We start from the raw sequence: 26,745 nt of genomic DNA on the forward strand, positions 1-26,745 counted from the left end.
GGAGGAAAATATTAGTCCAAAGGACTAGTGGACCACATGAACCACAGTCTCCACCAGGCTGAGTCCAGAAGAACTAGATGGTGCCCAGCTACCACCGCTGACGGCTCTGACAGGGATCACAATAGTGGGTTCCGGACAGAGTGAGAGAAAAATGTAGATCAAAATTCACATTCACAAAAAAAGACCAGACTTACCGGTCTGACAGAGACTGGAGAAACCCCTGAGACTGTGGCCCCCAGACACCCTGCTAACTCAGAGCTGAGGCCCTTCCCAAAGTCTACCTTTCAGCCAAAGATTAGACAGGCCTATGAAACAAGTAACGCACATGAAGAACGTGCTTCTTAGGTCAGTCAAGTATACGAGACCAAATGGGCAACACTTGCCCAAAAGCAAAGCTAAGAAGGCAGAAAGGGACAGAAACCTGGCTGAATGGACACTGGGAACCTGGGATGTAAAAAGGAAGGGGGAGACTGCTGATACATTGTGAGGATTGCAACCAGTGTCACAAAACAATTTGTGTACGCATTTTTGAATGAGAAACTTACTTGTGCTGTAAGCTTTCATCTAAAACACAATAAAAAAAAAAAAAAAAGAATATTCTAGCACCTCAGACATTTAGGTTATCAGGTTCCAACCTCCCTGCCCAGTGGTTCCTTGGCACGTTGGCCCTTCAGTCACCAATGCCTGTCTTTAGAACCTTTCTCCCTCATCTGTAGTGGTTCCACATGACACAAAAGATGCAAAGCTGGGACCAAGTTCTGCTTTTCTAGCAAGTCAATCCAAACCCAGGTATATTGTTCAGAAAAACAAAGTCAAAACAAAGCTGTTGTACAGAGTATCAGCGATCTGTATGCTCTCCAATACTAAGAAATCAAAAACCAGTGTTTTTGTTCTAACAATGTAGGGCTGGAACAGAATAATATAGGGTACCAAAAGGTCTTATTTAAATGCTCCAAAGTCCTTGGAAAGCTATCTGAGCCTTTGTGATAGCTACCTGTTAAAAATTATGTAACATCAGAAGCAATCAATGTATTTTTCTGTTTATTTCACCACTGAAGCCATACCTACTCTTAGTTCAGGTTGAGTTTTTGTTGTGGTGGTGGTAGTTGGAGGCTCTGGAGGAAGCAACATTTGGAAAAACATAGTCAAGCTGTTGGATGGGTTTACCTTAGGAAGTTGTTGAAAGGCTAAAATGTGTTTTGGTGAAGAAAGCCCTTTAGGGAGGGAGGAAAGTCAGGCAGAGTCACAGGAGTGTTTTCCTCTGGCAAATGGCAGCAGGAATCGGGGAGCAGGGGCGAGTCAGCTTGGCTGGCTGGTCTGAGTCCTGCTTCATTCTCTCCCTTTCCGTGGTAGGTACGGGTTTGAAGGTGTCATTCTCTCCATCTATGGCCTTGACCGGGAAGACCTGCACTGCGACATTGATGAGACGTGCCACTTTCAGAAGTCGGAGGCCATCCTGAGAGAACTAGATGTGGAAAATGCCAAGCTGTACCTGGACTTTATTGTCCTTGGGATTTTCTTCATCTCCCTGCGCCTCATTGCCTATTTTGTTCTGAGGTACAAAATCCGGGCAGAGAGGTAAAATGCCTGGATGCCCATCGAGAGAAAAATTAGACACGGTGGCCAAGGGCACTTCTAGAACTGTGGTGGCAGGCCTGCGCCCGGTGACACAGAGACTATTGTGACCCAGCTCCTAGAAACCACGCTTGGTTTGTGGGTATCTAGTGCTCAACTTCTCCGCCCAGTGGGGTTGGGTCTTCTCTCCATTACCCTTTCTAGCTTTAACTAGGAAGAAGATAGAGGAAGGTTTTTTGTTTTTGTTTTTTACACGCAGAATGTAAAGCCACAATTGGGGCAGAATTTAAAACTGCGAAACAGCTTGTGACAAGAGGTCTCCTTGGTAAAATCCATCCTTATGACCAGATAACTTTAGTCCTGGGCAGGGGATTGCAAACAGCTTGGTTGCTCGCTGAGCAGCCACGTGGGTGTCTTGTGGGAGAAAGTTGAAACGCTGAGTGATTCCATTTTATGACTGTTGTTTTTCATAGTTACGTCTTTTTAAGGTTGTCTCTTTTCCAGTGAGAAGCCGCTTTCCAAGCCAAAAGTCTATAAATTTCATGCCTTTTAAGAAATTGTATCTTTTTAGTACTTGTTGAAGAGAATTCTTCAGGATAAATGACATACTTTGTTTCAAGATACAGGGGTTTAACTCAATCACGGAGCTGGTCTGGTTTACAGACAGGACTTGGCAAAGAGTCAAACGCAAGCTCCAGGTTAAGTGAGGACTTTGAAACCGTGGGCACTAAACAGTGCAGAATATTTAAAAAAAAAAAGTTGTAGAATGATATTGGCCAACTCTTTCAAAATCTCTTATTCTTCATGTGTTTCTTATTTTAAGCAAAAAAATATATATTTTTTTCTGTCTAACTTTCTGAGCACCTTAATTTTGCCTAAAAAAAGATTTCTAGAAGATCAACCTTGTTGATTTTTTAAAAACATTTTCTCTCTCCTCACATCTCACATCAACTACCTCCAGTGAACCTAGGGAAGCTGGGCTTCGGGCAATTTCAGGGGTAAACATGGCCGGTCGGATGTCAGTAAAAGATAAGCTAGCTCTGCGAGAGGGGAAGATGCTGACCCAATTTAACGAGAATCCAAGACCTTCAAAGAGCTTGAGGAAGATGCCGAGTATGGTGGAAGTGATTGTAGCTTGAACGAACAATGCATTCAGAGTTGTGGGTAACGTCATCTCCTAGGTTTGGGGTTTACAGCATCTTGGCTACAAAAATCTAAAGTATGACTTGTATGAGGTACAAGTTATCCCTTTTATAGGCATTTAGTTTCTCAGATGTTGGGCTTGTGTAAACTTGGCCTATCCTCAGACCGGAAGCCCCTTAATGTCACTAAAATCGCTCTAGGGCGGGAACAATGAGCATCCTTTAAAGGACCTTTGAATTCATAACAGGGCTGCTCATGTATTCATCAGTTGTCCCAAAGGCAGTTTGACTGCAGGGGTGGAAGGTGATGCTAGCCGGAGAAAGCCATCTTTAGGAAAATGCAATTATTTTTCCCTTCTAGAATGCCATTATCCTGGCATCAGGGTCTCCTCATGAAAGATTGTAATTCTGTGGGCAAATGAATTAACCTCTCTGAGCCTCAGTTTCCTCATCTGTTAAACAGTTACACTAGACCACCTTCAAGGCCATTTCAAGTCTAAAAGGGTCTGAGATTCCCCAGTTGTGTTCCAAAGCTCTTATTTCCTACTTGGAGAGAATGAAATGGATGAAAAAAATTCCACATACACACTGATTCGGTCTGCAAATGCTTAGAGATTCCTTTTTCACCCCTAGATCTTTTTGCGTGAACTCAGTTGAGATATATTAAAATTTAATTTTAAGCCTGTTTGTCATGTAGAAACATGGCATTGCCTTCCAGATTGTTGTTTAACCAGGGGCAAACTTAGCCTTTATAGAAAAAAAGTCTTCATCTTATTTCAAGATAGATTTGCCTAGAAGACATCACATATCCGGGGGGACCTAAAGAGGAACCAAACCCATTGTCATCGAGTCGTTTCCGACTCATAGCGACCCTATAGGATTGAGTAGACATATGGTTTCCAAGGAGTGGCTGGTGGATTTGAACTGTGGAATATAGAATTGGAAAGAGGGAAAAGTCAGTGATCACTCCCAGAATTATCTTGGATGAGGTAAATATTTAAAGAGCCATTTCCCTCCAGGTGTGCCTTCCCAATCATAGATTTGTGTAGTGCGTCCGTGACCCTAATAAGGACGTGTCATGCCAGGAACTGCTGTGTCCAGACGACCATCTCTGCCCCAAAGGCAACTTCATCTCACTTGCTGAAACCACAGTGTTGTGAAATGGTTTCCAAAAGCACTGAAGCCCTCCCGGGCATTATTCCCCAGGTGCTCGTGCTCCCTTATATTTCAATTCTCCTCTGTTAAAAGATTCTATCCATTCCTTAGTAGATGAGGAACCAATTGGGGTCCCCTGAAGGGGTGGATCTTGGGGGATGCTAGGGCTATTAGGGTGCTAGAAGGGAAATGTATATGCAGAGCAACTCCAGATGTTCATTAGAGTACAGCAAGCCTTCTGAAGGCCACCACCACAGGGTACTTTGGCTTATAACTCCACTGTAGACTTGAGGAGGATCTAAAGCCATGATAGGTGAGGGTGTGTCGGCCCTGGGAGGCTGCCTGTGTCCCTCTGCAAGCATCAGCAAGTGCCCTTGTGGGATCATGCTCATTATAAACCTCTCCCAGTCTTTATTTAAGTGAAATATCTCCTCCCTCTTTCATTTGAATTTCCAGATATGTTCCCTCTGCTTTCTGTTTTAGGGTAGATTCATAAAATGCCTTATTCCAGTGGCCTAATATCCAAGCAACTTATTGAATTTTTTTTCTAAATAGTGAGGTACTTGATGACATGTTGTCTTTCATACATTGGAGTTCAAACCCAGACCGACTTCCCAAATATAATTCATCTGAGTTCTGGATGGAATGATCCAAATATTCCTTTTTTCCTCTGGTTGAGTTTCTTCATTTGGAAGGAAGGATTAAACCTTGGATAAAAGATGTGCAGCCTCATTAGTTGTTAGTAGCAATAAAAAAGTCCCAAGAAAATCACTTTTAAATGGAACTTTTCAGGAGATGGCGGAGCAGCACTGGATTCTAACACTGCTTCAAGAAAGCTTCAGATCTTCCCGGGGAATGTTGCTAACCAATCCCATACATAAAACCTTTCACCTGTATCCACAGGAAAGTACTTTGTACCTCCCTTCCTTCTATTCTTGCTGAATGAGTATCAACCAGGGAATTTAATTCTTCAAAAGTTCCTGCATGGGTGGAGTGGGAAACTCTCCTCAGAAGAGGGAGAAAGAGAAGTAATACAAGAAAACATTTTATGTCGTAGATACTGGGATCTGATGAAATGATCTTTGGAGAAATGTCTTCAGTCCAGGAAATTGGATGTAGAGCTGTTAGGTAAAAACTCAGAGACCCACAGACAGGCTGTGTGCATGGGGCAAAATACACCTTGGGCTATTTCAATGAGAAGATAAAACAATGAGCTTCAGTTTGTTGAGCACCCTTTCTTGTTGAGTGTCCAGGGACTGTGTTGAATCCCTTAGGAATCCCTTATTAATTTACTCACTCCACAGAGGTTTACTGACCATCCCATGTACATGGGACTCCCCCAGGCACTGGGGGTTCAGTGGGGGTTCAATTCAGACATGGGCCTGCCCTCACAGTGCTCTCTGGTGCAGGCTGGAAGGTGACCAGATGGCTGCTTCAATAGCAGCCATCACACGGTAAGTGCTAGAGCTGCACTGGGTGTGGGGTCAGAGAACCTCCTCTGAGGTGGTGTTTGATCTGCTTTAGGTCATTGGACAACCCTTCAAGGTGGATAAAGCGCCTACAAGTTGCAGACGTGGAACACTGAGGATGGGAAAGGCTTAGTGATGTACCCAGAATCCCAGAGCTAGGAAAGGCAGAGTTGGAATTTGAGCCCAGGTCTGATCCCAGCATCCCTATTTGTTTGCTTCACCGCACTGTCTCTGGCTCATGATGTACAAACGTACCTGAAATTACTTTGTAAGATAGAATGTGCAATACTAGCTTAGATGTTGTTAGTTTGGCTATTTGTTCTGGACAAACAGATGGCTGAGACGGGAGAGAGGTTCTCCCTTCTCACCCCTGCAATTGCCATGCATCCGAGAGCACCCCAGGAGTATCACTGGCTGGTTTGGGGGACTTGTCTCACTCCTTGTCTTAGTGGAGAGGTACCTTCTTCTGCCCTTGCCCTGGTCTTAGCTTCCGACTGCAACACACCTGAGAACTAGCTCAGTGTGAAGAGGGACTGGTATGCATGTGTGTGTGTGTACATACATACCAGTGCATAAACACGCATGTGTGCACACATATACCCATACACATGCGTACGCACACGCAGGCTTGCTTCCGGTGTGTGTTCACTAGTATTATTCTGTGGTCTTTTCTTAGTCTTAGTAGAATATGAGCCTTAAATCTTCACTCAATTTTCCTTTACCCCAGGAAGGAAAGAGAAAATTCTCTCATTGCCTGTGGTGCAGATGATAAAAGTGTAATCAAACCCATTAAGACTTCCATCAAATGCCAGGTAAACTAGAATGTGACAAAAAGCAAAAGAAAACCACCCAGTGGGGGAAGGACACGGAGTGTATGACTACACATGCTAGATTCTTTTAAGACATAGACTGCTAATAAAATATTTTCTGTGAAACTTTTTGTGTTCAGTGTTAAATGCTTCAAATGACTTGCTGGAATTTCACTAAGTAAAATGGATGTTTCGGTTGTATTTTGGGTAGACCTTGTAGGTCTAGTAAGAGTTTCGATTTATTACTTAGTGTTGCGGGCTGACCCCGCTGGTAAATAATAACCTTTCTCTATCAGTAAGTTGTATGTTTTATGTGCAACTGTTTTAAAGTTTTGTATTTTCCCTCCATTCACCCGATTCCTCACCCATTTCTCCCTGCCTCCTTAGTAGTGGTGGCTGTGACCTCAAAAGTTGCCAAGAAAATACTTGTTGTAATGGAAATGTTGCCGAAGCCCCAAATGCCTGAGCCACGCCTTTCCTCCTGGTCTTCTCCACCATTGCAAAGGTCACTACCGAGGCTGACACTTGGGTGGTAGTCACAGAAGAGGGAGACCCTTATTCCTTGCTCTAGTTTGCGGGAATCCATTTCTCAGGCCCTGGCATTCACTAATGGGGAAAGCCCTCCCGCCCGAGGCCCTGGCTCCCAAAGCCCACTTGTGCAGGGCCTGGAAGAAGCCTGGTGTCAAATGCCGCAGTCAGTTCCCTAGCTTGCTGAGCTCTGGCCGTGTGAACACATGGACACAGCAGGCCTTCCAACGGGCAGTCACAGTGGCAGAGCTTAGGGCAGGGCCTCCCAGACTGGGTTTCCTTCCCACCTCTAGAGCAGAAAGCTGGGCAGGCGCAGTCCCCAGGGCGACCAGGATAGCCCCTGCAGTCCTCCTGGTCCTGGGAGAGATGCGTGCTGTGCATAATCAGAGGGTGCACAGGTGGACAAACAAGATGGCAGTGGCAGTGCCTGCCGACCAGCTCACTTTGCTTCCTGGGTGCAGCTTAGATTAAAGCCATGGTCCTTCTGGGTCCCTGGCTTTCTTTAAGGAGCTCGCTTTCCCGGAGATTCTCCCGAAGCATTGCCATCTGCAGAGACTGGAGTTGTTTGCTTCCAGTGATTTGGGCTTCAGATGATTTGCTTGAATTTTACTAAGTAAAATGGATTTTTAGCTTGTATTTTGGAGATTACCTTGTATGTCTAGGAACTACTGTGGGACCCTCCCTGAGACGAGAAGCAGAGAAGAGAGCCCCACGCCCCACTGCAAGTTGGCTCTTGCAAGCGCCATTCACCCTGTACTTAAAACCCATGCCTTCTGGCAGGAGGGAGCGTGAAGATGACACATGCATGCTCTCATTTGTGATAACTGTTCTAGATTCTTCCCCATTCCTTTTCTTTCTCTTTTTTAATCTTTGAGGAAAAAGAAGGGCTTAGCCTAAGCCCAATATTTTATGTTATCTCTCAACAAGGGCACTGCCTGTCATGCCAAGTTGAAATCATTCCTCAGAATACACATTTTGGGGCCTACCCTGGTCAGTCCTGAGAGCAAGCAAGGAAACCTGCTTTGCACACAGTTTATGTAAATAATGCATGTCAGCAGAGGTCAGGGTGAAGTACTTTGATGTCTCCTTAGTCTCAAAAATAGTGCACTCAACTGATCACCTAAAGTGGTTCAAAGCCACCCAGTGGCACCACTGGAGAAAGGTCTGGTGATCTGCTTCTGTAAAGATTACAGTCAAGAAAACCCTGTGGAGCTCAGTTCTACTCTGAACACATGGGGTCTCCATGAGTTGGAATCCACTCAAATGCAGTGGGTTTGGTTTGATTTGGTTGTGCATTGAAAAGGAGAAAACAATTGAAATCCTTGTGCCCTGGTCACCACATTCCAGCCCTGTCCAGTGGTTGCCATCTGGAGGGGCACAGCACTGGGGCTTTCCCAGGATAGAATGACCATGTAAAGCTGGAGAGAAAGGAGAGGAAGTGCAAAGCGCTCTCTTTGTCACAAACACAGTGGGGCTGCCAAACTGGCTCTGGGCTCTGCTTTGTGCAGGTGTACAGCTCCCTGGGGGGACAGTCACCTCTTCTGAGGTTCTGCCAAGGCTATAGGTTTGAGATGGTGTGGTCTGTTCCTCTTTCCCTGGGGAGAAACATCATTGGCCACCATCCTTCCAGACCCAAGTCCAGGACGTGGGTACAGGCACATGTGGGTTTGTTTCATTGTTTTGGGCCAGCCTTTCAGACCTTAAGGGGGAAGACCAGATCTTGAGATAGGTGTTATCCCGAGTCATGTAAATAAAATATAGCAAAACTCACAATTACTACATTCAGCTGAGGTTTTCTCTCATTGGGGCAGCACCATCCTCAGTTTGACATGTCTGACTGAATAAATACAGAATCCAGCTGGTCACTTTTGGGTGCCTTTGGCTTTTACCTTGCCCATGAATTTAAAACAGGGCCATGTGATTGTATACAGGTAGAGATGGCATTGATTTTTACACTAACTGATGTTATGGTGAGATCTGATTTCTGAGTACTTCTAACCCACCTGCTGCTCCCTCTGTCCAGCATGCCAGTCACTGGGGTTTGACGTGCTAGAAGGAATCGTTCCTCACCTGTGCAGGGGCTCAGGTGAGCTGGGACACAGATACTGAAGCTCTGCCGCTGGCATCCAGGTGGTGTGATGTGGCATGGCCTTCCATGGGTGACCTGCTTGGAAGCCAGTTCCCACGTCCCCAGATGAGCCCTTCATCCTTGGAGGAGACTTCATGAGGCTTCACCCTCAGGACTTCACCTTTGCACTTTACCTGCCCAAGGGCAGTACACCCCTGAGGCCCTGGTCCACCCCTGAGCCCCTTCCAAAAGGATCTTCTCTTTGCATAGTGGGTTACATGGAGCTTATGAGAAAACCATAAGTTTGCCAAATGGGAGTTAGCAGCTTGGGTGGTAGATACGGCAGTCTCATCCATTTCTGAACCTTCTTGGGGAGAAGCCACCAAGGCCATTTTCCCTCTTTGGAGGACCCTGAATTTGTCCTTGCCTGCTGGTTAAAGCATGTTGGACCTTGAAGGGAAGCGTGTTTCACCTGCCATACTGTTAGGAAGTCATGGATTCCAGGGGCTTAAGACTGGGAACCCTGAACTCGTGGCTTCCTCGAGACCCCAGGGTGGCCCTAATCTGAACAGTACCATGCCCTGGTTTTTCTCAAAGTATTTTAATGGCCACAGTGGCTATTTTGTTTCTGAACCTTTGGATTTTTTCCAATTCTGTCACTGTGTTGGTGGTCCCTTTTCTCTGATGTTTGGAACATGAGCTGCCCAAGTTTAATAAGCACGTGTCTCGTTTTTAAGTCCCTGGCCAATTACAAATCGGAGCAAAACATCCTCTCATCCAAACTGCTGATAAAATAGACCACGAAACCCACCTCATGGGTTTCCCATTTTTATAGTTGCATGTTCCCTCGTGGAAGGAGGTGACTGGGGATAGTTTTGTTTTCCTTTCGTTAGAACACACATGTTTAAACATTCATCTATGTTGCTGATCAACTTGCCCTAGTTTTCTTTTTTAGATATATTGGTGCAAGACCTGATGTTAGTTGAATCTGTCGTGGACTGTTAATTTTTATTTGGTTAGGCACTATTTAATGTTTTTCCTGTTATTCTTTCCAAAGCAAGACTCAATGCAAGTGACATTTTTAATCAGCGTGCAAACATGTGTATAGATCTGTATATCTAATAGGTAATGATATAATATCTGTTTTTATAATGCTGTATGGAGAACTTGACATTGATTTAACTTTGTTACTTTAGGAAATACAGTTGCTTGCACGCTGGGAGAGATTTGCACTGTTGTAGATAAACAGGACACATATACATACGTACATATATATATATATATATTTAAAAATCATATCGGCTCTTTGAGGTACTTGTTTCCTGTTTTCCTCCATTGGAACACCACCTGAACAGACCCTAGGATGTGAGCATTCTAACTCAAAGACCTTGGTCCTGCTTTGTATATTTCTGTAGAGTTTCCTCCTTAGACGATTTGTATGTGTGTTTTTTGCAGACTTGAACTTTGTTTTCTGAAATTAGATGACATTTATGAAAATGTGACATAAATCAAATAAAGCATCGTTATTTTCAGATTTCTACTTCTCTCTGTGTTTGCTTTCAGCGACATCCACTCTCTGACCTGCTGGTGAAATTAGGCCTGGGATATTTCTCCTTCTTACACTGCACTCTCTTTCTCTCTTTTGTTTTTTTTTTTTAAGGAAAACATACACAACAAAGCATACATCATTTCAACATTTTCTACATGTGCAATTCAGGGACACCAGTTACATTCTTCAAGTTGTGCTACCTTTCTAGGTAACCTTTTCCAGACCATTTCATCATCGTTAACACAAACTCACTGCCCCCCAAGATTCTCGTCTATCCTTTTGAAATGTTGTCACTTTGATGGCCTAAGATAATTCTTTAAGAGAGTATAATGCTTCATGCAGGCATTCTTTTCTTATCAGGCTAAACTGTTGTTTGGTTCAAAGGTGACTTCAGGGGATGGTTTTTGTTCAAGGTTTAAAGATTTCCTCAGGGTAATAGTTCTGGGCAGTCTTTCAGCCTCAGTGGCTCCAGAAAATCTGGATTCCATGAGAATTTAGAATTCTGCTCCTCATTTTTCCCCTTTTTGATCAGGATTCTACTCCAGAATCCCTGATCTAAATGTTGAGTAATGGTAGCCAGGCACCATCCTGTTCTGGTCTAATGGCAAAGGAGGCAGTTGTTCACGGAGGGAATTAGCCACCCATTTCGTGTCCTCCATCAATTCCTGACCCTTCTTCTTCTTCTGGTGCTCCTAGCAAATAGAGACCAATTGTTGTGACTTGGATGGCCGTTCCTAAGCTTTTAAGACCCCAAGCACTACACAACGAACTAGGCGTTAAGGCAGAAGCACCCGGATCAATATCAGGCCAATGGACTGGAATATCTCACGAAACCATGACCCTAAGCCTCCAAACTGAGAAAACAGATCCCACAAGACGCCCACCCCTCAGTACTAACACAGCGATTCCCTTGTGGTTAGCTGCCATCTAGTCGGCCCTGACTCATGGTGAGCCCATGCCTAACAGGATTGGACAACTGTGATCCGTAGGATTTTCTTGGGCTGATTTTTGGAAGTAGATTGCCAGACCTTTCTTCCTAGTCTGTCTTAGCCTGGAAGCTCCACTGAAAACTATTCAGCGTCATAGCGACATGCAAGACTCCACTGTTGGATGGTTGTGTGTGTGGTGCCTTGGCCAGGAATCGAACCCACGTCTCCGTCACGAAACTGCACAAATTCTATCTACCACTGGACACCAGTGCCCTCATCCCCTTGTTAGATACTATACTGGATTTAGAAGAAACATCAGTGTGATGCTGATGATAACCACAGCACCAGCACTTACTGAGCACTTGCCCTGCAATAGCATAATGTCACGGCCTTTTCATATGTTATCCCCCTAACCATCAACCTTGGAGGGACAGAGCCACCACTGTACCCATTTTGTAGATGAGGGAACTGAGGCTTGGGGAGATTAGACAACTGGCCCAAGGCCACAGAGCTGCCCTGTGGTGGAGACAGAGTTCAGATGGTGGTAGTCTAGCTGAACAGCCAGAGCTCCTGCCACTTGGCATACTCCCTTCCCTGGGAAGCAGACACGTAGTGGAAACTCCTTCTTCCAGACACTTGCAAGGCTAAGATGGTAGGTGGATGTCCCCAGGAATCGGCTGTGGGGTTCTTAGTGCTACATGGCCCTCTGTGTCAGCAGCTGGAGCTTGGGGTGAGCATGAGTCCAGATATGTTCCTTTTGATTTCTTCATATGTCAACAACCTAGTTGTCAGATGTGAGAGCAGGCCTCAGAAGGAAAAGGCATTTCCCCATATCTCAATACTAAAGAATTTCCCTGGGTTGGTGAGGGCTGGGGTGGGAAGCAGAGAAGCAACGGATGGATAAATGTCCAAGGGCTCCCTCCAGTGGGCACTGGAGCTGTGCACAGTGGGGGCAAGGAGCCAGTCAGCTCCTTCCCTGGAGAATGGAGCACCCGGTAGGGGGTGTGTGGGATCAGGGCATCTGTGACCCACTCCTGGAGCCTGCACCCTGAAAAACCCAAGGGGGGAAGATTGCAGCACCCAGGCCAACAGAAGGAAAGACAGGAAGAACACAATCTCTTGTGTGCCCAAGTATGGTCCAGAAAAGGGAGAGAGAGCTATTGAGTCTGAGGGGCCACCCAGAAGGAGACAAGGCCACCTCAGAGGTCACCTGGCAGGACCAATGACATCGAGGACCCGATGAGTCAGCCCACATCTTGGCGCTTGGTGTGCCCTTGAAGGTAAACCCTCAATTCTCTGAGCAGAAGGTCAAAGACGCACTCTAAAAATTGGCAAACCAGCAGAGAGCACATTTAGATTTGTATATATTTTTTAATTGAGACATAACTCATATGCCACAAAAATTCACCCTTTTAGAGTGTACAAATCAGTGCTTTGTGATATATTCAGAGTTATTGGGTATCCATGAAATAGAATCAACGGCAGTGGCTTTGGGTTTTTTGGTTAGGGTTGTACAACCATTTATCCTGTTCCGTTGAGTTGACTCTGACTTATGGCAACCCCACACGTGTAAGAGAAGAATTGTACTCCATAGGGTTTTCAATGGCTGATTTTTCTAAAGCAGAACATCAGACCTTTCTTCTGAGGTGCCTCTGGGTGGACTTGAACCTCCAACCATTTGGTCAACAGCTGAGTGCGTTAACTGTTTGAACCACCCAGGGAATTCTGTGCAGTCATCACTGCTATCTAAATCCGGAATATTTTCATCACTCCAAAAGGAAAACTCCAACCCCGTTAGCAATGATTCCTCTATTCTCCCCTCCTCCCAGCCCTTGGCAACCACAAATCTTCTTTCTGTCTCCACGAATTTGCCTGTTTAGGACATTTCATATAAATGGAATTACACAATATGTTCCCTTTCATGTCTGGTTTAAAAGCAAAAAGATTGAGAATGCTGTGCTAAAGCATAATTGCTGGCCTAGGTTTGCTGGCTCTGACTGACCCCTGCCCACCAGAGTATGACCACATGTGAATAGCATTTTTTTTAGCCTGCATCTCGTTGAATTCAGTGAGCCATCAACAACCCTCCAATTCAGCTATTGTAATTGTTCCATTCTCCTAGTTGGGACTTCAAGGCTCAGAGGGCTCCGACTCTTTCCAGTACATGGCAGAGCCTCTTTAACCCTAAAGAACAGAGGTTGAAGGGGGTCATGGCTGAGCATTCCTAGGGTCTCAGAGCGGATGCTCCGAAGGAGGGCAGAGGCTCTGTGGAAGCCCTGGAGATGTGCCATACCCTCAGATGTCCCTCCAAGAAGACCTGCTGCTGGAGCAGTTGACCAATGCCCCAGCTGCCATGCCTTCAATCCACCACCATCACACCACACCAGACCACACTGCACTGACTGCCCCCGGCCAGGCCCTTCCTGCACAACACAGGATTCCTCAGAGCCTTGATGGGGCACATGTTTGAGCCTTCTCCATGGCCAGTCCAAACTGTGTGTTATAGATTGAATTGTGTCCCCCCAAAATGTGTATCAACTTGGCTAGGCCATGATTCCCAGTTTTGTGTGGTTGTCCACCATTTGGTGATCTGATGTGATTATCCTATGTGTTGTAAAGCCTACCTTCTATGGCATTAATGAGGTAGGATCAGAGGCAGTTGTGTTAATGAGGCAGGACTCAATCTACAAGATTAGTTTTTATCTTCAGTCAATCTCTTTTGAGATATAAAAGAGAGAATCAAGCAGAGAGGAAAGGAACCTCACGCTACCAAGAATGAAGAACCAGGAGGGGAACACATCCTTTGGACCCAGGGTTCCTGTGCTGTGAAGCTCCTAGACCAGGGGAATATTGTTGAATGGGATCTTCCCCCAGAGCTGACAGGGAGACAAAGCCTTCCCCTGGAGCTGGTGCACTGGATTCTGACTTCTAGCCTCCCAGACTGTGAGAAAATAAATTTCTGTCTGTTAAAACCATCCACTTGGGTTATTTCTGTTACAGCAGCACTAGATAACTAAGACACTGAGCTATGATCTGAACCTCTTCCCCCCAGCCTTCCTTCCCCCTCCTCTTTCCCAGGTGCCATGTCTGAATCCAGGCCTGGAGACTTCCAGCTGTTCCTGCCTCCTTTATCTTTCACAGGTGTCCCCCAGTGAAACTCTGCTCCTCTGATCATGTTTTAGTGTCCAAGTTTGAAGCAAAAATCCTCCTTTCTAAACCATTAAGAGACTAAGAATTCTTGGACTAGAGTGGTGTCCCAAGTGAATATCAAAGACGCTCTGGAGAGGGCGGGGCAAGATGGCAAATGAGTAGTCACTCCCATTTATCCCCAGCAACTAACCCACTGAACAACAGATGAAAACAAGCACAGACTGAGATCTCAGGACTCCGGGTGGCACCTGGAACATTCAAGAGTTGAGGTGAGACCAGAAACAGGGGAAGGAAAAGCTGGGGTAACACAGAAGATGGGAGAGACAAGCTGCTGGCACCTAGAGGACTAGGCTCACCATGGTCATTTAGGGACAGGGATGGATAACTCCCTGAACAAAGAACATAGGATGGGAGCTAAACCGAGGAAGCCATAGCCAGTTTTTAAGGTGCACAGGTTGGCTGTGGGAATTCACAGACCACACACTTGGGAGAGAGTGAAGAGAGGCCTAGGCACTGTGAGCGAGTACTGTAGAATCTCGCTGAGTCCTAAGGCAGATGGGCTCTAGAAATTGACATATTGGGAGTCCACAGAACCCAGCCTTCAGCCAGGGTGGGGAAAAAAAAAAAAACATCAGACAGGCAACTCAGAAGGAAACAACTAACTCCCTGTCCACAGCAGGGCACTGTGGGAGAGGCTGTAGAAGGGCTCCCGTGCAGGAAAGACATAAAGCGCTCTCCACCTTTGCCTCAGGAAAGCCAAGCCCCACTGATTTATGTCAGGTCTTAGGCCAGGAAAATAAACACACACACACAAAAGCTAAGCCATCCCAAACTCAGCATAAAGGGGGAAAGGAAACCAACTCCTGGGATACACCCAGGGCCACAACCAAGACCTTGGAAGACAGAAAGAGTTAACACACCAGCAAAGTTAGCCACCTCAGGGAGAGCCAGCCAGAATAAACACACAGAGACTTAAGCATCCACATAAAAACCAGTGGTTAAGAGCTACAGCTGCTAACGAAAAGGTCAGCAGTTCGAATCCACCAGGTGCTCCATGGAAACTCTATGGGGCAGTTTTACTCTGTCCCATAGAGTCGCTCTGAGTTGGAACTGACTCCATGGCAACAAGTTTGTTTCTTTGTTTTTGGTAAGAACGTGTCACTCAGCGCTGAAAAACCCTGAGGACAAGAGTGCCCTCTAGCAGTTCGTAGGAGAAGATGTTGTCAGGTGCCTTCAAGATGGTTCCAACTCACAGCAACCCTGTGAAAAACAGAACAAAACACTGCTTGGTCCTGCACCATACTCACAATCGTTGTTATGCTTGGGCCAGCTGGTGCAGTCACTGTGTCGATCCAACTCGTTGAAGGTCTTCCTCTTCTTTGTTCACCATCCTTCTCCAGGGATTGATCCCTCTGATAACATGTCCAAAGTAAGTAAGACAGTCTCTCTATCCTTGTTTCCAAGGAGCATTCTGGCTGTACTTCTTCCAAGACAGATATATTCCTTCTGGAAGTTCATGGTATATTCTATATTCTTCGCCAACACCATAGTTCAAAGACGTCATTCCTTCTTTGGTCTTTTTTATTCGTTGTCTAGCTTTCACACGCATATGAGGTTATTGAAAATACCATGGCTTGGGTTACGCTAATTCTCAAAGTGATGTCTTCGCTTCTTAACACTTTAAAGGGTCCTTTTGCAGCAGATTTGTCTGATGCGGTACTTCATTTGATTTCTCGACTGCTGCTTCCATGGGCATTGCTTGAGAATCCAAGTAAAATGAAATCTTTGACAATGTCAATGTTTTCTTCATGTATCATGATGCTGCTCATTGGCCCTGTTGCCAGGGTTTTTGTTTTCTTTGTGTTGAAGTGTAATCCATACCAAAGACTGTCATCTTTGATCTTCATCAGTAAGTGCTTCAAGTCCTCTTTCACTTTCGGCAAGCAAGCTTACGTCATCACATAATACAGGTTGTTAATGAGTCTTCCTCCAATCCTGATGCCCTGTTCTTCTTCATATAGTCCAGCTTCTTGGATTATTTGCTCAGCATACAGATGGAATGAGTATGGTGAAAGGATACAACTCTGATGCACACCTTTCCTGATTTTAAACCACACAGTGTCCCCTTGTTTAGTTCAAATGGCTGCCTCTTTGTCTAAGTACAGGTTCCTCATGAGCACAATTAAGTGTTCTGGAATTCTCATTCTTTGCAATGTTATCCATAATTTGTTATGATCCACATAGTCGAATGCCTTTGTGTAGTCAATAAAACACAAGTAAACATCTTTCTGGTATTCTCTGCTTTCAGCCGAGATAGATGTGACATCAGCAATGATATCCCTCCATCCACACCCTCTTCTGAATCTGACTTGGATTTCTGGCAGTTCCCTGCTGATGTACTACTGCAACCGTGTTTTTAATTTCTTCAGCAAAACTTTACTTGTGTGTGATATTAATGATATTGTTTGCTAATTTCTGCATTCCACTGGATCGTCTTTCTCTGGAATAGGCATGTACATTAATCTTTTCCAGTCGGTTGGCCAGGTTGCTGTTTTCCAAATTTCTTGGCATAGAGGAGCGAGCACTTCCAGTGTTGCATTCATTTGTTGAAACATCTCAACGGGTGTTCCGTCAGTTCCTGGAGCCTTGTTTTGCACCAATGCCTTCAGGGCAGCTTGGACTTCTTCCTTCAGTACCATTAGTTGCTGTGATGCTTGAAGCTATGCTGCCATTATTTCAAATACCAGCAGGGTCACCCATGGTGGGCAGGTTTCAGAGGAGCTTCCAGACTGACACAGACGAGGAGAAGTTAGCAGAGATAAATATAATAAGTATAACTGCCATGAAAATCAGGAAGCTTAGAATTCAAGTATATATATATATGAGCTGGTGGCATAGTAGTTAAGAGCTACAGCTGCACACCAAAATGTTGGCAGTTCAAATCTACCAGACACTCTTTAGAAACTCTATGGGACAGTTCTACTCTGTACTATAGGGTCATTATCAGTCTTCAAAAGAAAAACAAAGAAGAGGAAATTTCTCCCATGGAGATCAGGATTATGGAAAAAATAGAAAAGCTTCAGACAGTGGGGCTAAACATGTTTAAAGAAAGCAAAAAAGCATACAGAAAACAAACTAACAGAGATCAGGAAACAAATTGAGAAACAAAATGAGAAACTCAATAAGCGAAATTGAAAACATAAAAAAACAAAAAGAATTACTGGAACTGAAGAATAAAGCAACTGAATTTGAAAATGCAAGAGAAACACTCAACAGAGTCAAAAAGAATAGAGATGATAGAATTAGTGAACTAGAAGAGTAACTGAACTTATCAAGTTTCAAGGAAAACAAGAGAAAAAAAAAAGTGAACAAAGCCAAATGGAAATATGGGACTCACTTAAAAAATCTAACATCAGAATTACTGAAATTCCAGAGTGCCAAGACAATAATAACAGAATAGAAAGAATTTTCCAAGAGATAATCATAGAGAATTTCCTAGCACTACATAGAGAATCAAGCCTGCAAATACAGGAAGCTACAGTGACTCCAATTAGAAGAAACACAAAAAGATCAACCCCGTACCACATTCTAATAAAATTCCTCAAAACTAAAGACAAGGAGGGGGGTGGAGCCAGGACGGTGGAACAGACAGACGCTTCCAGCGAGCCCTCTTTACAACAAAGACCAGAAAAAACAAGTGAAACAAGTATATTTGTGACAAGCTGGGAGCACTGAGCATCAAAGGCAAGCTTAGACAGCGAACTGAGGGGCAGGGGGACGAAGAGACCATTCAGAAACAGAGAGGAGTTACCAGACCTGAATCATGGGGAGCCCTCAGGCATCATTCCCGGAGCGGGGGCAGCGGGCTGGTCCTAGTGTTCGGCCTCAGGTTCCTCAGGGAGAAGCAGCCAGCCACACAGCCTGCTCACACCTCCGGAACCTGAGAAGAACGGCGCTCTCAGCAAAAGCTAAGGACTTGCGTATATTTTACTGCACCTCCTGACCCCCAAGCCGGCTTCAGCGGCTGAATCCCTGGGCCTGAGATAGGCCCTGTTGAGCACCTAGAGCCATCCTCCTGGCCTTGGGGAAGGAAAAAAATTGCATTTGGGTGAAAAGATAATTTGCTAGCTTCATTAACCGTGGGAGCTCAGGACAGAAGCGGCTTCTGTCCAGGCATAAACTGTGCGTGGACCTTGAGCACCTTTCCCTTCTGCATGGACCTGTGTGGGCCTATTTCAGGAGAATAGGCCCTTGTTGGCAAACTCCAACCATTTCAACTGTGTGGTGGAGAGGTGTGTGTTTGACGTTTGACATTGCTTTGCCTATTAAACAAGGTCTTCACCTACCCACATCAGGGACCTAAGGACTGGTAGCTCCACTCAGGTCACCCAGCCACCCACGACAGGGGTCCAAAGATAACTGGTACCTCCCAGTCCTTACAACCAAAAATTTTGGGTGCCCATGGTAGGTCTGCAGAACCCACCCACCAGCACGCTCTAGGGAACAGGGACATGTTTTCCTCAGAGACACTTGGGGGTTGGTTCTCAGCCCCATGCCTTGTTCAGAGCATGACTCCCTGCTGCAATCAGATACCGGTATATATGGCAATCACCCCTGCCCCTCTAAGACTGTGGGGCAGAGCCTGTACCACACACTTGATGATCAACTACCTGGAAACCTGAGCTGAATTCATACAAGAAAACTGAATGGAATCCTAGACTCATATACCTGATAACAGCTCTAGCCAGCTGGGGACAGGACAGCAGAGCCCCAAACGTGAAAATAATCAAGCTAGCTCACTCAAGCAACCCATAGGGGTATACCAGAACAAAACAAAGCAAGCAGCTACAACACAGTAAAAAAAAAAAAAAAAGTAAGCAAGCATAAACTAATACAATAACTTCTAGATGGCTCGGAGACAATAGTCAATATCAAGTCACATAAAGAAACAGGCCATGATCACCTCAACAGGCTCTCATTATAAAGAATCCAGGGATCTTTTAGATGAAAGTGCATTCCTGGAATTACCAGATGCAGAATACAAAAGTTTAATATACAGAACCCTTCAAGACATCAGGAAGGAAATGAGGCAATACGCCGAACAAGTCAAGGAACACACAGATAAAGCAACTGAAGAAATTAGAAAGATTATTCAGAAACATAATGAAAAATTTAATAAGCTGGAAAAATCCATAGATGACAGCAATCAGAAATTCAAAAGATTAACAATAAAATTACAGAATTAGACAGCTCAATAGAAGGAGGAGCAGAACTGAGCAAGTAGAAGCTAGAATTTCTGAACTTGAAGATAAATCACTTGGCACTAATATATTTGAAGAAAAATCAGGTAAAAGAATTTAAAACAATGACGAAACCTTAAGAATCATGTGGGACTCTATCAAGAGAAATAACCTACGAGTGATTGGAGTACCAGAACAGGGAGGGATAACAGAAAATACAGAGAAAATTGTTGAAGATTTGTTGGCAGAAAACTTCCCTGATATTGTGAAAGGTGAGAAGCTATCTACCCAAGATTCTCATCGAACTGCACATAAGGCAGATCTTAAAAGAAAGCCACCAAGACATATTATAATCAAACTTGCCAAAACCAAAGGTAAAGAGCAAATTATAAGAGCAGCAAGGGATAAACAAAAAGTCACCTACAAAGGAGAGCCAATAAGAATAAGCTCGGACTACTCGGCAGAAACCATGCAAGCAAGAAGGCAATGGGATGAAATATTTTAAAAATTACAGGAAAAAAATAACCTCCCAAGAATCATCTATCCAGCAAAACTGTCTCTTAAATATGAAGGTGAAATTAAGACCTTTCCAGATAAACACAAGTTGAGGGGATTCGTAAAAACCAAACCAAAACTACAAGACATACTAAAGGGAGCTCTTTGGTTAGAAAATCAATAATATCAGGTATCAAACCAAGACTAGAACACTGAGCAGAGCAACCAGAAATCAAACCAGACAGGGAAATAAAAAAAACAAAGCAAGATTATAAAAAAAAAAAAAAGCTCATAACAGGGTAACAGCAATATTATTATATAAAAGAAGACAACATTAAAATAATAAACAGAGACTAAGAAATGTAATCATACAACTTCCATATGGAGAGGAAGATACGGCGATACAAAGAAATAAAAGTTAGTTTTAAATTCAGAAAAATGGGGTAAATAATAAGGTAACCACAAAGGAGGCAAACTATCCTACTCATCAACATAAAATACAAGGGGAAAATACAGTTTCAGCAGAAACGAAATCAACAACAACAAATATGAGGAAAAGACAATATGTAAAGAAAATCTACTCAGCACATAAAATCAAGTGGGAAAAAGAAACTTGCAACAACACACAAAAAAAGACATCAAAATGACAGCACTAAACTCATACTCATCTGTAATTATGCTGAATGTAAATGGACTAAATGCACCAATAAAGAGACAGAGAGTCTCAGACTGGATAAAGAAACATGATCTGTCTATATGCTGCCTACAAGAGACACACCTTAGACTTAAACACACAAACGAAAACTCAAAGGATGGAAAAAAATATATCAAGCAAACAATCAAAAGAGAGCAAGAGTGGCAATATTAATTTCTGACAAAACAGACTTTAAAGTTAAATCCATCAGAAAGGATAAGGAAGGACACTGTACAATGATTAAAGGGACAATACACCAAGAAGATATACCATTTTAAATATTTATGCACCGATGACAGGGCTGCAAGATACATAAAGCAAACTCTATCAGCACTGAATGTGAGATAGACAGCTCCACAATAATAATAGGAGACTTCAACACACCACTTTCAGTGAAGGACAGGACATCCAGAAAGAAGCTCAATAAAAACACGGAAGATCTAAATGCCACAATCAACCAACTTGACCTCATAGACGTATACAGAACACTCCACCCAACAGCAGCCAAGTATACTTCCTTTTCCTGCACACATGAAACATTCTCCAGAATAGAGCACATATTAGGTCATAAAGCAAGCCTTAGCAGAATCCAAAAAACTGAAATATTACAAAGCATCTTCTCTGACCATAAGGCCATAAAAGTGGAAATCAGTAACAGGAGAAGCAGGGAAAAGAAATCAAACACTTGGAAACTGAACAATACCCTGCTCAAAAAAGACTGGATTATAGAAGACATTAAGGATGGAATAAAGAAATTCAGAGAATCCAATGAGAATGAAAACACTTCCTATCAGAACCTTTGGGACACAGCAAAAGCGGTGCTCAGAGGTCAATTTATATCAATAAATGCACACATCCAAAAAGAAGAAAGGGCCAAAATCAAAGAATTATCCCTACCGCTTGAACAAACAGAAAGAGAGCAACAACAACAACAAAAACCCACAGGAACCAGAAGAAAACAAATAATAAAAATTAGAGCTGAACTAAATGAAACAGAAAACAGAAAAACAATGGGAAGAATTAACAAGACCAAAAGTTGGTTTTTTGAAAAAATCAACAAAATTGATAACCGCTGGCCAAAATGACAAAAGAAAAACAGGAGAGGAAGCAAATACCCTAATAAGAAATGAGATGGGCAATATTACAACGGACCCAACTGAAATGAAAAGAATCATAACAGATTACTATGAAAAACTGTACTCAAACAAATTTGAAAACCTAGAAGAAATGGATGAATTCCTAGAAACACACTACCTACCTAAACTAACACAAACAGAGGTAGAAAAACTAAATAGACCCATAACAAAAGAAGAGATTGGAAAGGTAATCAAAAAACTCCCAACAAAAAAAGAGCCCTGGTCCGGACAGCTTCACTGCAGAGTTCTACCAAACTTTCAGAGAAGACTTAACACCACTACTACTAAAGGTATTTCAGAGCATAGAAAAGGATGGAATATTACCAAACTCATTCTATGAAGCCATCATATCCCTGATACCAAAACCAGGTAAAGACACCACAAGAAAAGAAAATCATAGACTTATATCCGTGATGAGCTTAGATGCAAAAATCCTCAACAAAATTCTGGCCAATAGAATTCAATAACATATCAAAAAAATAATTCACCATGACCAAGTGGGATTCATACCAGGCATGCAGGGATGGTTCAACATTAGAAAAACAATTAATGTAATCTACTACATAAATAAAACAAAAGACAAGAATCACATGATTTTTTCAGTTGGTGCAGCAAAGGCATTTGACAAAGTTCAACACCCATTCATGATAAAAACTCTCAGCAAAATAAGAATAGAAGGAAAATTCCTCAACATAATAAAGGACATTTATACAAAGCCAACAGCCAACATCACCCTAAATGGAGAGAGTCTGAAAGCATTCCCATTGAGATAGGGAACCAGACAAGGATGCCATTTATCACCGCTCTTATTTAACATTGTGTTGGAGGTTCTAGCCAGAGCAATTAGGCTAGATAAAGAAATAAAGCTCATCCAGATTGGCAAGGAAGAAGTAAAAGTATCTCTATTTGCAGATGACATGATCTTATACACAGAAAACCCTAAGGAATCCTCAAGAAAACTACTGAAACTAATAGAAGAGTTCAGCAGAGTATCAGGATACAAAATAAACATACAAAAATCAGTTGGATTCCTCTACACCAACAACAAGAACATTGAAGAGAAAATCACCAAATCAATGCCATTTACGGTAACCCCCAAGAAGATAAAATACTTAGGAATAAATCTTACCAGAGATGTAAAAGACTTATACAAAGAAAACTACAGTACGCTTCTGCAAGAAACCAAAAGAGACTTGCATAAGTGGAAAAACATACCTTGCTCATGGATAGGAAGACTTAACATTATAAAAATGTCTATTCTACCAAAAGCGATCTATACATTTAATGCAACTCCAATCCAAATACCAATGACATTCCTTAATGATATGGAGAAACAAATCACCAACTTCATATGGAAGGGAATGAGGCTCCAGATAAATAAGGCAGTACTGGAAAAGAACAAAGTGGGAGGCCTTACTTTACCTGATTTTAGAACCTATTATACCACCACAGTAGTCAAAACAGCCCGGGGCTGGTACAACAACAGATACACAGACCAATGGAACAGAATTGAGAATCCAGACATAAATCCATTCACATATGAGCAGGTGATATTTGACAAAGGCTCCAAAACAGTTAAATGGGGAAAAGACAGTCTTTTTAACAAATGGTGCTGGCATAACTTGATATCCATCTGCAAAAAAATGAAACAAGACCCATACCTCACTCCATGCACAAAAACTAACTCAAAATGGATCAAAGACCTAAATATAAAATCTAAAATGATAAACATCATGGAAGAAAAAATAGGGACAATGTTAGGAGCCCTAATACATGGCATAAACAGTATACAAAACATTATTAAGAATGCGGAAGAAAAACTAGATAACTGGGAGCTCCTAAAAATCAAACACCTATGCTCATCCAAGGACTTCACCAAAAGAGTAAAAAGACTACCTACAGACTAGGGGAAAAAGTTTTTAGCAATGACGTTTCTGATCAGTGCCTGATCTCTAAAATCTACATGATACTGCAAAAACTCAACTACAAAAAAGACAAATAACCCTATTAAAAAACGGGCAAAAGATATGAATAGACACTTCACTAAAGAAGACATTCAGGTAGCTAACAGATACATGAGGAAATGTTCATGGTCATTAGCCATTAGAGAAATGCAGATCAAAACTACAATGAGATTTCATCTCACTCCAAGAAGGCTGGCATTAATCTAAAAAACACAAAATAATAAACGTTGGAGAGGCTGTGGAGAGATTGGAACACTTATACACTGCTGGTGGGAATGTAAAATGGTACAATCACTTTGGAAATCAATTTGGCGCTTCCTCAAAAAGCTATAAATAGAACTACCATACAACCCAACAATCCCACTCCTTGGAATATATCCTAGAGAAATAAAAGCCTTACACGAACAGAAACATGCACACCCATGTTTGTTACAGCACTGTTTACAATAGCAAAAAGATGGAAGCAACCAAGGTGCTCATCAATGGATGAACGGATAAATAAATTACGGTATATTCACACAATGAAATACTACACATTGATAAAGAACAGTGAGGAATCTGTGAAACATTTCATAACATGGAGGAATCTGGAAGGCATTATGCTGAGTGAAATTAGCCAGTTGCAAAAGGACAAATATTGTATAAGACCACTATTATAAGAACTTGAGAAATAGTTTACACTGAGAAGAAAACATTCTTTTGTGGTTACGAGAGGGTGGAGGGAGGAAGGGTGGGAGAGGGGTATTCACTAATTAGATAAAAAAATTAGATACTAGATAAGAAATACTTCAGGTGAGGAGAAAGACAACACACAATACAGGGGAGGTCAGCACAACTGGACTAAACCAAAAGCAAAGAAGTTTCCTGAATAAACTGAATGCTTTGAAGGCCAGCGTAGCAGGGGGTGGGGTCTGGGGACCATGGTTTCAGGGGACATCTAAGTCAATTGGCATAATAAAATCTATTAAGAAAACATTCTGCATCCCACTTTGAAGAGTGGCGTCTGGGGTCTTAAACACTAGCAAGCAGGCATCTAAGATGCATCAATTGGTCTCAACCCACCTGGATCAAAGGAGAATGAAGAATACCAAGGACACAAGGTAATTTTGAGCCTAAGAGACAGAAAGGGCCACATAAACCAGAGAATACATCATCCTGAGACCAGAAGAGCTAGATAGTGCCCAGCTACAACCAATGACTGCTCTGACAGGGAACACAACAGAGAACCCCTGAGGGAGCAAGAGAGCAGTGGGATACAGACCCCAAATTCTCATGAGGCCAGACTTAATGGTCTTACTGAGACTAGAAGGACCTTGGTGGTCATGGCTCCCAGACCTTCTGTTGGCCCAGAACAGGAACCATTCCCAAAGCCAGCTCTTCAGACATGGGTTGAACTGGACAATGGGTTGGACAGGATGCTGGTGAGGAGCGAGCTTCTTGGATCAGGTGGACACTTGAGGCTGTGTTGGCATCTCCTGGCTGGAGGGGAGGTGAGAGGGTAGAGGGGGTTAGAAGCTGGCAAAATGGACAGGAAAAGAGAGAGTGGAGGGAGAGAGCAGGCTGCCTCATTAGGGGGAGAGTAATTGGGAGTGTGTTGACTTGATTTGTAAACTTTCACTTAAAGCACAATAAAAATTATATTAAAAAAAAACTAAAGACAAGGAGAGAATTTTGAAAGCAAAAAGAGAAAAACATAATATATCATACAAAGGGTCTTTCATAAGAATCAGTGCAGATTTCAGTTCCAGAAATTCTAGAGGTGAGAAGACAATGGAGCAACATATATAAAATATTGAACAAAAATAACTGCCAAGACTTCTTTTTTTTTTTAATTCCTGCTAATCAGATGAGTGAAAAGTTTAAAAACTCTTTGTATTTCTTCTCCTGTTTGCATCCTGATAATCTTTTTTTCTTATTAATTAAAAAAAAATTTTTTTTATTGTACTTTAGGTGAAAGTTTACAGCCCAAATTAATTTCCTGTCATAGTTACCTAGTGCTGCTATAACAGAAATACCACAAGTGGATGGCTTCAACAAACAGTTTATTCTGTCACAATCTAGTAGGCTAGAAGTCTGAATTCAGAGTGCCAGCTCCAGGGGAAGGCTTTCTCTCCCTGTCAGCCTTGGAGGAAGGTCCTTTTCATCAATCTTCCCCTGGTCAAGGATCTTCTCAGAACAGGAACCCCGGGTCCAAAGGATGTGAACTCCTGCTCTTCTCTCTTGGTGGTATGAGGTCTCCCTCTCTCTGTGCTCACTTCTCTCCTTTATATCTCAAAAGAGATTGGCTTAAGACACTATCTAATCTTGTAGATCTCATCAGTATAACTGACACTAATCCATCTCATTAACATCATATTGATAGGATTTACAACACATAGGAAAATCAAGTTAGATTACAAAATGGTAGACAATCACACAGCACTGGGAATCATGACCTAGCCAAGTTGACAGATATTCTGGGGGGACACAATTCAATCCATGACATTTCTCGAACAAAAATTTATATGCATATTGTTACATGACACTATTTGTAATCCCTATAATGTGACAACACACTCCCCTCTCTGCTCCAGGTTTCCCATGTCCCTCCAACCAGCTCCTGTCCCTTCCTGCCTTCTCAACCTGCCTTTGTACAGGAGCTGCCCGTCTGGTCTCATGTATGTGCTTGAACTAAGAAACACACTCTTCACGAGCATTATTTTATATTTTATAGTTTGGTCTAATCTTTATCTGAAGAGTGGGCTTTGGGAATGATTTTAGTTCTGGGTTAACAGAGTTTCAGGGGACCAAGGCTTTGGGGGTTACTCCAGTCTCAATCAGAGCATTAAGTCTGGTCTTTTTA

The 26,745-nt window shown here is 43.0% G+C and overlaps 1 protein-coding gene across 1 annotated transcript in view; it reads left to right on the forward strand.

The window, feature by feature from the left end:
* Positions 1 to 6,276, forward strand: part of ABCG1 (ATP binding cassette subfamily G member 1) — a 94,561-nt gene extending 88,285 nt beyond the window's left edge. Inside the window, exon 15 of the mRNA XM_049874929.1 lies at positions 1,354 to 6,276. Coding sequence (XP_049730886.1) covers positions 1,354 to 1,582 — 229 coding nt within the window. The 3' untranslated portion in view covers positions 1,583 to 6,276. The remainder of the gene's footprint in view (positions 1 to 1,353) is intronic.
* Positions 6,277 to 26,745: the final 20,469 nt, after the last annotated feature.

The sequence above is a fragment of the Elephas maximus genome, chromosome 2, assembly GCF_024166365.1.
Source record: "Elephas maximus indicus isolate mEleMax1 chromosome 2, mEleMax1 primary haplotype, whole genome shotgun sequence".
NCBI classification, from domain to species: Eukaryota; Metazoa; Chordata; class Mammalia; order Proboscidea; family Elephantidae; genus Elephas; species Elephas maximus.